The sequence below is a fragment of the Salmo salar genome, chromosome 19, assembly GCF_965601325.2.
Source record: "Salmo salar chromosome 19, fSalSal1, whole genome shotgun sequence".
In the NCBI taxonomy this organism is placed as follows: Eukaryota; Metazoa; Chordata; class Actinopteri; order Salmoniformes; family Salmonidae; genus Salmo; species Salmo salar.
In genome coordinates this window covers 33,996,476-34,009,897 of record NC_138309.1, presented here as the reverse complement: position 1 = coordinate 34,009,897, position 13,422 = coordinate 33,996,476, and the positions used below count along the sequence as shown (strand labels likewise).

Here is a 13,422-nt window from a genome sequence, read left to right as displayed (position 1 = left end):
ATCCAAATACATTGGATGTAGTGATCACAGTATACTCTTGTAGCCATATTTCAGGAAAACTAACGTTCCAAAAGTTGGGCCTAATATAGTGTATACGAGGACATACAATACGTTTTGTAGTGATTCCTATGTTGTTCTGGCAAGTAATATTTGCTTGTCCGTGGTGTATAATGAGGAGCAACCAGACGCTGCACTTGACACATTTATGAAATTGGTTATCCCAGTTACTAATAAACATACAGCCATTATGAAAATGATGGAGGATGATATTGCCATATCCTATTTGCCATATCTTCAATCTAAACCTACTAAAAAGTGTGTGAAATCAGGCTACCTGCCGCCCCTGTACTTGTGTCATGCCCTGACCTGAGAGAGCCTTTTTTATGTCTCTATTTAGGTTTGGTCAGGGTGTGATTTGGGTGGGCATTCTATGTCCTTTTTTCTATGCTTTGTATTTCTTTGTTTTTGGCCTGGTATGGCTCTCAATCAGGGACAGCTGTACATCGTTGTCGCTGATTGGGAGTCATACTTGGGCAGCCTGTTTTCCTTTGGGGTTTGTGGGTAGTTAATTTCTGTTTAGTGTTTTGTTATACCTGACAGAACTGTTTGGCTGTCATTTTCTTGTTTTGTTCAAAGTGTCTCGATTAAAATTAAATATGAGCACTCAACACGCTGTGCCTTGGTCTACTCCATTCAACAGCCGTTACAGATCTACCCACCATACGAGGACCAAGCAGCATGGGAACAAGGAGCAGAGGGTTCAGGATTCGTGGACTTGGGAGGAAATTCTGGACGGAAAGGGACCATGGAGACAAGCTGGGGAATATCGCCGCCCGAAAGAGGAACTGGAGGCAGCGAAAGCTGAGAGGCGGTGGTATGAGGCAAGGGAGCGCAGCAGGCACGAGAAGTTGGCCTGAGTCAGGAAGGAATTCTGAGCCAACTTCCCGTGCTTACAGGAGGCAGCGTGGTACTGGTCAGGCACCGTGTTATGCGGCAGAGCGCACGGTGTCCCCAGTACGCGTTGAGCACCCGGTGCGCTACATCCCAACTCCTAACATCTGCCAGGCGAGAGTGGGCATCGAGCCAGGACGGGTTGTGCAGGCCGTGCGCTCCAGACCTCCAGTGAGTCTCCAGGACCCCGTCTATCCTGTGCCTGCGCCCAGAACCAGGCCTCCTGCATGCCTCCTCAGCCTGGTGAGTCCTGTGCCTGCGCCCAGAGCCAGGCTTCCTGCATGTCTCCCCAGCCTGGTGAGTCCTGTGCCTGCGCCCAGAACCAGGCCTCCTGCATGTCTCCCCAGCCTGGTGAGTCCTGTGCCTGCGCCCACAGCCCACACATGCGGTGATCTCACCTGGTTTAACTTCTATGGGCTACGTGGACCTGCAGGACACAGCCAGTGAAATATCAGGGCGGCAAATTCAAAAACAACAATGTCATAATTCAACTTTCTCAAACATACAACTATTTTACACCATTTTAAAGATACACTTCTCCTTGATGTAACCACATTGTCCGATTTCAAAAAGGCTTTACAGCGAAAGCAAAACATTAGATTATGTTAGGAGAGTACATACTGTGAACCATCAGATCCTCCTCTCCACCCTCTCCGAGTTGGGCATCTCCGGCGCGGCTCACTCTTGGATTGCGTCCTACCTGACAGGTCGCTCCTACCAGGTGGCGTGGCGAGAATCCATCTCCCCACCACGTGCTCTCACCACTGGTGTCCCCCAGGGCTCAGTTCTAGGCCCTCTCCTATTCTCGCTATACACCAAGTCACTTGGCTCTGTCATATCCTCACATGGTCTCTCCTATCATTGCTACGCAGACGACACACAATTAATCTTCTCCTTTCCCCCTTCTGATAACCAGGTGGCGAATCGCATCTCTGCATGTCTGGCAGACATATCAGTGTGGATGACGGATCACCACCTCAAGCTGAACCTCGGCAAGACGGAGGAGCTCTTCCTCCCGGGGAAGGACTGCCCGTTCAATGATCTCGCCATCACGGTTGACAACTCCATTGTGTCCTCCTCCCAGAGTGCTAAGAGCATTGGCGTGACCCTGGACGACACCCTGTCGTTCTCCGCTAACATCAAGGCGGTGACCCGATCCTGTAGGTACATGCTCTACAACATTCACAGAGTACGACCCTGACTCACACAGGAAGTGGCGCAGGTCCTAATCCAGGCACTTGTCATCTCCCGTCTGGATTACTGCAACTCGCTGTTGGCAGGGCTCCCTGCCTGTGCCATTAAACCCCTACAACTCATCCAGAACACCGCAGCCCATCTGGTGTTCAACCTTCCCAAGTTCTCTCACGTCACCCCGCTCCTCCGCACACTCCACTGGCTTCCAGTTGAAGCTCGCATCTGCTACAAGACCATGGTGTGAGCTGTGAGGGGAACGGCACCTCCGTACCTTCAGGCTCTGATCAGTCCCTACACCCAAAGAAGGGCACTACGTTCATCCTCCTCTGGCCTGCTCGCCTCCCTACCTCTGCGGAAGCACAGTTCCCGCTCAGCCCAGTCAAAACTGTTCGCTGCTCTGGCACCCCAATGGTGGAACAAGCTCCCTCACGACGCCAGGACAGCGGAGTCAATCACCACCTTCCGGAGACACCTGAAACCCCACCTCTTTAACCTGTTAGGGCTAGGGGGCAGTATTGACACGGCTGGATAAAAAACGTACCCGATTTAATCTGGTTACTACTCCTGCCCAGTAACTAGAATATGCATATAATTATTGGCTTTGGATAGAAAACACCCTAAAGTTTCTAAAACTGTTTGAATGGTGTCTGTGAGTATAACAGAACTCCTATGGCAGGCCAAAACCTGAGAAGATTTCAAGCAGGAAGTGGCCTGTCTGAGAAGTAGTGTTTCATCTTGGCTCTTTTTATTGAAGACTCAGGATCTGTGCAATAACGTGACACTTCCTACGTCTTCCATAGGGTCTCAGAGCCCGGGAAAACGTTGAACGATATCGAGGCAGGCTCTGGCTGAAACACTTTTTTGCTTTTGGCAAGTGGCCACTCAGAGTACTATGGGCTTAGGCGCGTGCCCGCTTCGACCGAATGCTTTCTTTTCCTTTGTCTGTTTATCTAAACGCAGATTCCCGGTCGGAATATTATTGCTTTTTTATGAGAAAAATGGCATAAAAATTGATTTTAAACAGCGATTAACATGCTTCGAAGTACGGTAATGGAATATTTAGAATTCTTTTGTCACGAATTGCGCCATGCTCGTCACCCTTATTTACCCTTTAGGATAGTGTCTAGAACGCACGAACAAAACGCCGCTCACAGACACCATTCAAACAGTTTTAGAAACTTTAGGGTGTTTTCTATCCAAAGCCAATAATTATATGCATATTCTAGTTACTGGGCAGGAGTAGTAACCAGATTAAATCGGGTACGTTTTTTATCCAGCCGTGTTAATACTGCCCCCTAGCCCTAACAGGTTAACTAACCTCCAGACAAGCTTCAATGCCATACAACTCTCCTTCTGTGGCTTCCAACTGCTCTAAAATGCAAGTAAAACTAAATGCATGCTCTTCAACCGATCGCTGCCCGCATCCGCCCGCAGATCTAGCATCACCACTATGGACGGTTCTGAATTAGAATATGTGGACAACTACAAATACCTAAGTGTCTGGTTAGACTGTAAACTCTCCTTCCAGACTCACATTAAGCATCTCCAATCCAAAATTAAATCTAGCATCAGCTTCCTATTTCGCAACAAAGCATACTTCACTCATGCTGCCAAACATACCCTCGTAAAACTGACCATCCTACCGATCCTCGACTTCAGCGATGTCATTTACAAAATAGTCTCCAACACTCTACTCAACAAATTGGATGTAGTCTATCACAGTGCCATCCGTTTTGTCACCAAAGCCCCATATACTACCCACCACTGCGACCTGTACGCTCTCGTTGGCTGGCCCTCACTTCATACTCGTCGCCAAACCCACTAGCTCCAGGTTATCTACAAGTCTCTGCTAGGTAAAGCCCCGCTTTATCTCAGCTCACTGGTCACCATAACAACACCCACCCGTAGCACGCGCTCGAGCAGGTATATTTCACTGATCACCCCCAAAGCCAATTCTTCCTTTGGCCGACTTTCCTTTCAGTTCTCTGCTGCCAATGACTGGAACGAACTGCAAATATCACTGAAGCTGGATACTCATATCTCCCTCACTAGCTTTAAGCACCAGTTGTCAGAGCAGCTCACAGATCACTGCACATGTACATAGCCCATCTGTAAATAGCCCCTCCAACTACCTCATCCCCATACTGTATTTATTTATTTATTTATCTTGCTCCTTTGTACCCCAGTATCTCTACTTGCACATTCATCTTCTGCACATCAATCATTCCAGTGTTTAATTTCTTTATTGTAATTTCTTCGCCACCATGGCCTATTTATTGCCTTACCTCCCTTATCCTACCTCATTTGCACATACTGTATATAGACATTGTTTTCTCCTGTATTATTGACTGTATGTTTGTTTATTCCATGTGTAACTCTGTGTTGTTGTATGTGTCGAACTGCTTTGCTTTATCTTGGCCAGGTAGCAGTTGTAAATGAGAACTTACTCTCAACTGGCCTACCAGGTTAAATAAAGGTGAAATAAAATAAACAGAGAGGAAGAAGCGTCCATCCAGAATGCTCGGATCAACTTCTCAGCGAAATCTGACAACGCTCTGAGTTTACAAACGCCCAGGCACTCCAGATTACATTTACACCTGTAGTATAAACCAACCTTTAGTCTTGAAATCTTTGGTTGTTTAGTACATAACCTTTAGCCAGGATTAACGTCAGGCTAACAGGGTGTCAAAGAAAGAAGAGCTCTCTAGTAGGTGTACCAAAAGTTCACGGGCCATTTTCACAAAGTGTATCAACTTTCAAAGCAGAATTACTTTCCCATTGTTCCTCAACTGTAGTGTATGATAGACCATTTTCTAGCTCTGAGTCTCTACTTTTATATAATGTAAAAAACACAATTTCAAATTTTGCTACATAAGACCGAATCAAGCCGGTCGGTCGCATATGTGGTAGTGGAGTGGTGGCTTGAGGTAACACACTGAATGTGTTTTGTTATGAAATGTAATGTCATGTAGTATTTTAAACTGTAAATAACTGTCTTACTGTTGGCGGACCCCAGGAAGAGTAGCTGCTTCCTTGGCAGGAACTAATGGGGATCCATAATAAATACAAAGTATGTAGACATAATATGACATTTGAAATGTCTTTATTATTTTGAAACTTTTGTGTGTGTAATGTTTACTGTTCATTATCTACCTCACTTGCTTTGGCAATGTAAACATATGCCTCCCATGCCAATAAACCCTGAGAGAGAGAGAGAGAGAGAGAGAGAGAGAGAGAGAGAGAAAAAAAAATATATAAAGCCACTAGTTACCTGCAGGCTGGGAGAGAGGGAGGTATCATAGCGCTGCAGCAGCTCAGGTAAGCCCAGCAGTGGGCGGGGCATGGAGTGATGTGGGTGTGTCAGGGTGTGGAGGGTGTGGTCTAAGGTGTCGATACGGTAACCCCGTAGCAACGTATGGAACCCGTCCCCGCTCAGGCCCTGCCGGTCGATAGAGGAGGTGCTACCGTACTCCCGGTGGAGCGCTGCGCCGGTGTTGGGGTTCACTGCAGTACCGTCTATTATAATGTCCTCGCTGTCGATATCACTGATGGTGACGTCACTGTTGGAACGTTGGCGGATGGGATGAAGCCCCGCCCCCTTTAGAGGGGAGCGTCCTAATAGGTCGGCCAGACTGTACCTGGGATCCTCCCCCGACTCAAAAGTTTCACTGAAGTCAGAGTCTAGAGGGGGCTGGTCATGTGACTGTATCACCGCTCCTGATTGTTCGAGAGGCTGCTGGTCGTTATGGAACGCCACGGCGATGCTGTCGTATTTGGGGGAGTTTTGGCATCCTCCATCACAGATATCCCTCCGGGGGGCGGGAGGCCAGTCTGTAGCCCAGGCTCGGATACCCATCTTGGGCATGGCTGGGGTCCCTGTCCCCCCTGTCTCCCCTGTCCCGTTGGTCTTCCCCCCACCACCACCACCATCAGGCTTGTTGCCCTGCTGTGTCCCCTGGGCTGGGGGCCCCATGCTGCCGTTCAGGGCCTTTAGTTTCCTGTTAAAGAGTTCCTCAGACTGAGGCTGCATGGCTCTCTGCTGCTCCTCCCCTGCACCTCCTCCTCCCTGCAGGCAGGTCTCGTTGTCTGCGGCAGAGTAATCACCACTCATATCCTGTAGCAGGCAGATTCTCAACTCCCCTCTCTGTCTGCATTACATGGTGAGACTCAGACATTGGAGGAGGCTGCTGAGGAGAGGAGAAGGTTGTTTTCCTGGGTCAAGGAGTCTAGGGGGCGATCGCTGGCGTGACAACAAGGCATTTGGACGTCCAGGGACCAACCACTAAGGAGTGTTGAAAAACAGTAGTTTTCCGTCAGTTTTCCGTCAGTGAGTTCTCCTTTCACTGTGAGTTTGGCAAAGGCAAAGCAGTATTTTCCTCTTCCTTCTCACTGCCTTGTTTCTCTCTGCTACATTGGAGTGTCTTCAGAGTGTGTGTTCAGAGTGTGTATTAATCTTAGTACACGAAGCCACGGCTAATTCAGGAGGACAGCTGAAGGAGCTGGATGTGATCTGCTGGTTGAAGACAAAGACAGAAGAAGAAGACACTGTTAGAGAATGTTAACACTGCAGCACAGTGAGAAAACAAGGGAACTCTGAGGATGGCTACATGGGGAGAACAGAACAGAGATAGAATAGGGAGAACAGAACACATGGGGAGAACAGAACACATGGGGAGAACAGAACACATGGGGAGAACAGAACACATGGGGAGAACAGAACAGAGATAGAATAGGGAGAACAGAACACATGGGGAGAACAGAACAGTGAAACAGAGTTAGTATAGGGAGGACAACAGAACAGAGATAGTATAGGGAAAACAGAACATAGATAGTATCGGGAGAAGAACAGAACAGAGATAGTATAGGGAGAACAGAACAGAGATAGAATAGAGAGAACAGAACAGAGATAGAATAGAGAGGACCACAGAACAGAGATAGTATAGGGAGAAGAACAGAACAGAGATAGAATAGGGAGGAGAACAGAACAGAGATAGAATAGGGAGGAGAACAGAACAGAGATAGAATAGAGAGGACCACAGAACAGAGATAGTATAGGGAGGAGAACAGAACAGAGATAGTATAGGGAGGAGAACAGAACAGAGATAGTAAAGGGAGAACAGAACAGAGATAATATAGGGAGGAGAACAGAAGAGAGTTAGTATAGGGAGAACAGAGATAATATATGGAGGAAAACAGAACAGAGATAGTATAGGGAGGATAACAAAACAGATATAGAATAGGGAGGAGAACAGAACAATGAACATAGTTAGTACAGGGAGGAGAACAGAACAGAGATAGTATAGGGAGGAGAACAGAACAGAGATAGTATAGGGAGGAGAACAGAACAGAGTTAGTCTGCTACTAAGACAAAACCATGCAGTCATAATGAGTAGATATGCTATTTACCACCACAAACCAATGCTGGCACTAAGACCCCACTCAACCAGCTGTATAAGGACATAACCAAAGAAGAAAATGCTCATCCAGAAGTGGTGCTCCTAGTGGCTGGGGACTTTAATGCAGGGAAACTTAAATTCTTTTGACCTAATTTCTACCAGTGTGTCACATGTGCAACCAGAGAAAAAAAACTCTAGACCACCTTTACTCCGCACCCGGAGATGCATACAAAGCTCTCCCTGCCCTCCATTTGGCTAATATCCTCCTGATTCCTGCTTATCCCCTCAGGGGTGCGTGCTTAGTCCCCTCCTGTACTCCCTGTTCACCCACGACTACGTGACCAAGCACGACTCCAACACCATCATTAAGTTTGCTGACGACACAACGGTGGTAGGCCTGATCACCGACAACAATGAGACAGCCTATAGGGAGGTCAGAGACCTGGCCGTGTGGTGCCAGGAAAACAACCTCTTCCTCAATGTCATCAAAACAAAGAAGATGATCGTGGACTACAGGAAAAGGAGGACCGAACACGCCCCCATTCAGAGTTTAACCTCTTGACGGTCGCCTAGGATAGGGGGCGCTACAGCGATTTTTGAAAAAAATTCGTGCCCATTTTAAACGGCCTCCTACTCAAACTCAGAAGCTAGGATATGCATATAATTAACACTTGTGAATAGAAAACACCCTAAAGTTTCTAAAACTGTTTGAATGGTGTATGTGAGTATAACAGAACTCATATGGCAATCAAAACCCTGAGACCGATCGTAACAGGATGTGGAATTCTGAATTGCGGACTCAACTTCATCACTTTGCCTATAAATCACACCGTGAGCAATGGTTCATTGAGCACTTCCTATTGCTTCCACTAGATGTCCCCAGTCTTTACAAAGTGGTTTGAGTCTCCTACTGTGAAAACTGACTGAATGAGACGCTGTGGAAAGTGGTCACATGAGGAGGGCCATCACCATTATGACGCCGGCGCCCCTGGCTACCCTCCCCTTTTGAAACGTTTTGAAAGACAATGCAATCGTCCCCCTTGAATCTTATTGGAGCTCTGGTTGAAAAAGGCCCTAAAGATTTATGTTATACAACGTTTGACATGTTTGAACGAACCTAAATAAAAAAAAATGCATTTTATTGAAAGAGGAGTCCCGCGGCCGACGGAAGTTTTGGAGCAGCCTTCAGAACGCGCTAACAAGAACAAGCTATTGGGAGGTAAAGGATTAACTTTTTCGAACGAAAATACATTTGTTGTGGACCTGGGATTCCTGGAAGTGCTTTCTGATGAAGATAATCAAAGGTAAGGGATTATTTACAATAGTATACAAGAGTAGATTTGATATGCGATTGTTCCAAGATGGCGCTGACCTGTAACGATAGCCTATTTTTCTGAGTATCGCATCCCCTTTTATCGCAAAGTGTGATTACCCAGTAAAGTTATTTTTAAATCTGACATTACAGGTGCTTTCAAGAGATATTCATCTATAAATCTTATAATGACAATATTACATTTTAAAAATGTTTTCGAATAGTAATTTAGTAAATTGTAGCGCTGTTTCACCGGATGCATTTGAGGGAAAATAGTTAGTCAACGTCACGCGCCGATGTAAAATGCTGTTTTTATATATAAATATGAACTTTATCGAACAAAAGAATGCATGTATTGTGTAACATGATGTCCTAGGAGTGTCATCTGATGAAGATTGTCAAAGGTTAGTGCTGCATTTAGCTGTTTTTTGGTTATTTGTGATGCATGTGGTTGGTCGGAAAATGGCTATGTGGCTACTTTTACGATATACTCCTCTAACATAATCTAATGTTTTGCTTTTGCTGTAAAGCCTTTTTGAAATCGGACAACGTGGTTCGATTCAGGAGAGGTGTATCTATAAAACGATATAACATAGTCCTATATTTGAAAAAAAGAAATATTAAATTTTGTTATGCTAATGGCGATAGGGTTTTTCGCTGGATGTCGACATCCAGCCCGACCAGGGGTTAAATTTCCAACAAACTATCATGGTCCAAAAACACCAAGACAGTCGTGAAGAGGCCACGACAACTCATTTTCCCTCTCAGGAGACTTGGTATGGGTCCCCAGATCCTCAAAAGGTTCTACAGCTGAGATTAAGGAGAGTCATGTCATTTGTAATTGATGCAATGTCTATATTTCTCAGTGTTTTAGAATTAGTTGCTTACTAGGCTATATAATTAGTTAATTAATATAATATAATTAGATTATGTGTAATATTGGGAATTGTTAGATATTGTTAGATACTACTGCACTGTTGGAGCTGGGAACACAAGTATTTAGTTAGATATTACTGCACTGTTGGAGCTAGAAATGCAAGTATTTAGTTAGATATTACTGCACTGTTGGGGCTGGGAACACAAGCATTTAGTTAGATATTACTGTTGGAGCTGGGAACACAAGCATTTAGTTAGATATTACTGCACTGTTGGAGCTGGGAACACAAGCATTTAGTTAGATATTACTGCACTGTTGGAGCTGGGAATACAAGCATTTAGTTAGATATTACTGCACTGTTGGAGCTAGGAACACAAGCATTTAGTTAGATATTACTGTTGGAGCTGGGAACACAAGCATTTCGTTAGATATTACTGCACTGTTGGAGCTGGGAACACAAGCATTTAGTTAGATACTACTGTTGGAGCTAGAAACACAAGCATTTAGTTAGATACTACTGCACTCTTGGAGCTAGAAACACAAGCATTTAGTTAGATACTACTGTTGGAGCTGGGAACACAAGCATGTAGTTAGATACTACTGTTGGAGCTAGAAACACAAGCATTTAGTTAGATATTACTGCACTGTTGGAGCTGGTAACACAAGCATTTAGTTAGATACTACTGCACTGTTGGAGCTGGGAACACAAGCATTTAGTTAGATATTACTGTTGGAGCTGGGAACACAAGCATTTAGTTAGATACTACTGCACTGTTGGAGCTGGAAACACAAGCATTTAGTTAGATACTACTGCACTGTTGGAGCTAGGAACACAAGCATTTAGTTAGATACTACTGTTGGAGCTAGAAACACAAGCATTTAGTTAGATACTACTGCACTCTTGGAGCTAGAAACACAAGCATTTAGTTAGATACTACTGTTGGAGCTGGGAACACAAGCATTTAGTTAGATACTACTGTTAGAGCTAGGAACACCAGCATTTAGTTAGATACTACTGTTGGAGCTAGGAACACAAGCATTTAGTTAGATACTACTGCACTGTTGGAGCTAGAAACACAAGCATTTAGTTAGATATTACTGCACTGTTGGAGCTGGGAACACAAGCATTTAGTTAGATACTACTGTTGGACCTAGGAACACAAGCATTTAGTTAGGTATTACTGTACTGTTGGAGCTGGGAACCTAGGAACACAAGCATTTAGTTAGATACTACTGTTGGAGCTAGGAACACCAGCATTTAGTTGGATACTACTGTTGGAGCTGGGAACACAAGCATTTAGTTAGATACTACTGCACTGTTGGAGCTGGGAACACAAGCATTTAGTTAGATACTACTGCACTGTTGGAGCTAGGAACACAAGCATTTAGTTAGATACTACTGTTGGAGCTAGGAACACCAGCATTTAGTTAGATACTACTGTTGGAGCTAGGAACACAAGCATTTAGTTAGATACTACTGCACTGTTGGAGCTAGAAACACAAGCATTTACTTAGATATTACTGCACTGTTGGAGCTGGGAACACAAGCATTTAGTTAGATACTACTGTTGGAGCTGGGAACACAAGCATTTAGTTAGATACTACTGTACTGTTGGAGCTATAAACGCAAGCATTTAGTTAAATATTACTGCACTGTTGGAGCTGGGAACACAAGCATGTAGTTAGATATTACTGCACTGTTGAAGCTAGAAACACAAGCATTTAGGTAGATATTACTGCACTGTTGGAGCTGGGAACACAAGCATTTAGTTAGATATTACTGCACTGTTGGAGCTAGAAACACAAGCATTTAGTTAGATACTACTGCACTGTTGGAGTTAGGAACACAAACATTTAGTTAGATATTACTGTTGGAGCTAGGAACACAAGCATTTAGTTAGATACTACTGCACTGTTGGAGCTAGGAACACAAGTATTTATGATTAGGCCTACAGAGATGCTATTGAATTAATTCTATAAGGATTAGGCAGCCACCTAGAGCTGCAGTTTGACCAGGGAGACATCTTCTGAGCTGAACCTACCACCTAGAGCTGCAGTTTGACCAGGGAGACATCTTCTGAGCTGAACCTACCACATAGAGCTGCAGTTTGACCAGGGAGACATCTTCTGAGCTGAACCTACCACTTAGAGCTGCAGTTTGACCAGGGAGACATCTTCTGAGCTGAACCTACCACCTAGAGCTGCAGTTTGACTAGGGAGACATCTTCTGAGCTGAACCTACCACCTAGAGCTGCAGTTTGACCAGGGAGACATCTTCTGAGCTGAACCTACCACATAGAGCTGCAGTTTGACCAGGGAGACATCTTCCGAGCTGAACCTACCACCTTGAGCTGCAGTTTGACCAGGGAGACATCTTCTGATCTGAACCTACCACATAGAGCTGCAGTTTGACCAGGGAGACATCTTCTGAGCTGAACCTACCACCTAGAGCTGCAGTTTGACCAGGGAGACATCTTCTGAGCTGAACCTACCAAGACACACCTTCAACAACATATTAACACCTCACACTATTCTGCCCAAAAACAATGATAACTTATCTCACACAGTGGCATGAGGGCTATTTACATAGGTGAGCGCTGATGCCGCCCCATGATGCTTTGCCAAAGCCAAGGGCGCAAAATATTTGGCTTGTCCATGCCCAGCGCGCATCTCCAGATGCCTTCCCTAAAAAATGGTGTTTAATTTGCCGTTATTATGTTCTGTTCTGCCGACTCTTACCAGAGAAAAAAATTGTCCCGGGGCCAAACCTATTGACGACCCCTGCTGTACACTAGCCTATTCTAGTTTAGCAGGGATAGTAGGGGATGGACATTTTTTGTCTCGCCTAAGGCGGAAGAACGTCAAGGGCACATATATTTTTTTGGTGCAGGTGCGTAGGAGGTACAGTACCGGGAAGACATAACATCTACTTTCACCCCTGATTAGACTAACATCCAGAGGGCTTTATGTTGGAGCCTATTTCTTCCTAGTTAAGAAATAGGAGGTAGACCTATCTGTTTGACAGACCAAATTAGGCTATGTCCATAGATTTGTAAATTTCTCCACCCACCATGCACCAAGTCCAGAACAGACTATGGGAGGTGCACAGTACTACATAGAGCCATGACTACAAGGAACTCTATTCCACATCAGGTAACTGATGCAGCAGTAGAATCAGATTTAAAAAACAGATAAAATGCACCTTATGGAACAGCGGGGACTGTGAAGAGACACACACACTCGTAGAGACACTCTCCACACACGTACATTGTAATATTGTTGTGTGGTGGTTTTATACATTTTGTATTGTATATATGTAGTGGTGTAATAATGTTATATGATGTACTGTTTTATCTGTTGTTTTATGTGTAATGTAGTAAGTGCCTTAATGTGCTGGACCCCAGGAAGAGTAGCTGCTGCCTTGCAATAGGCCTACCTTTTACTAAGAAAAGGGCTTAAAGCACAGTTCTACCCCTTGCTTAAGATTCTGATACATGTGGGCCTCCTGGGTGGTGTAGTGCTCTAAGTCACCACATCGCAGTGCTAGCTGTGCCACTAGAGATTCTGGGTTGGAGTCCAGGCTCTGCGACCAGGAGACCCATGGGGCGGTGCCCAATTGGCCCAGCGTCGCCCGGGTTAGATGAGGGTTTGGCCGGCAGGAATGTTCCTGTCCCATCGTGCGCTAGCGACTC

At 45.2% G+C, this 13,422-nt stretch overlaps 1 protein-coding gene across 1 annotated transcript in view; it reads right to left on the bottom strand.

Moving 5' to 3' along the window:
- sipa1l2a (signal-induced proliferation-associated 1like 2, genome duplicate a) overlaps positions 1 to 13,422 on the bottom strand; it is a 735,281-nt gene that overhangs the window by 464,228 nt on the left and 257,631 nt on the right. Inside the window, exon 3 of the mRNA XM_082965719.1 lies at positions 5,417 to 6,658. Within this exon, the coding sequence (XP_082821845.1) occupies positions 5,417 to 6,256 (840 nt within the window). The 5' untranslated portion in view covers positions 6,257 to 6,658. The remainder of the gene's footprint in view (positions 1 to 5,416; positions 6,659 to 13,422) is intronic.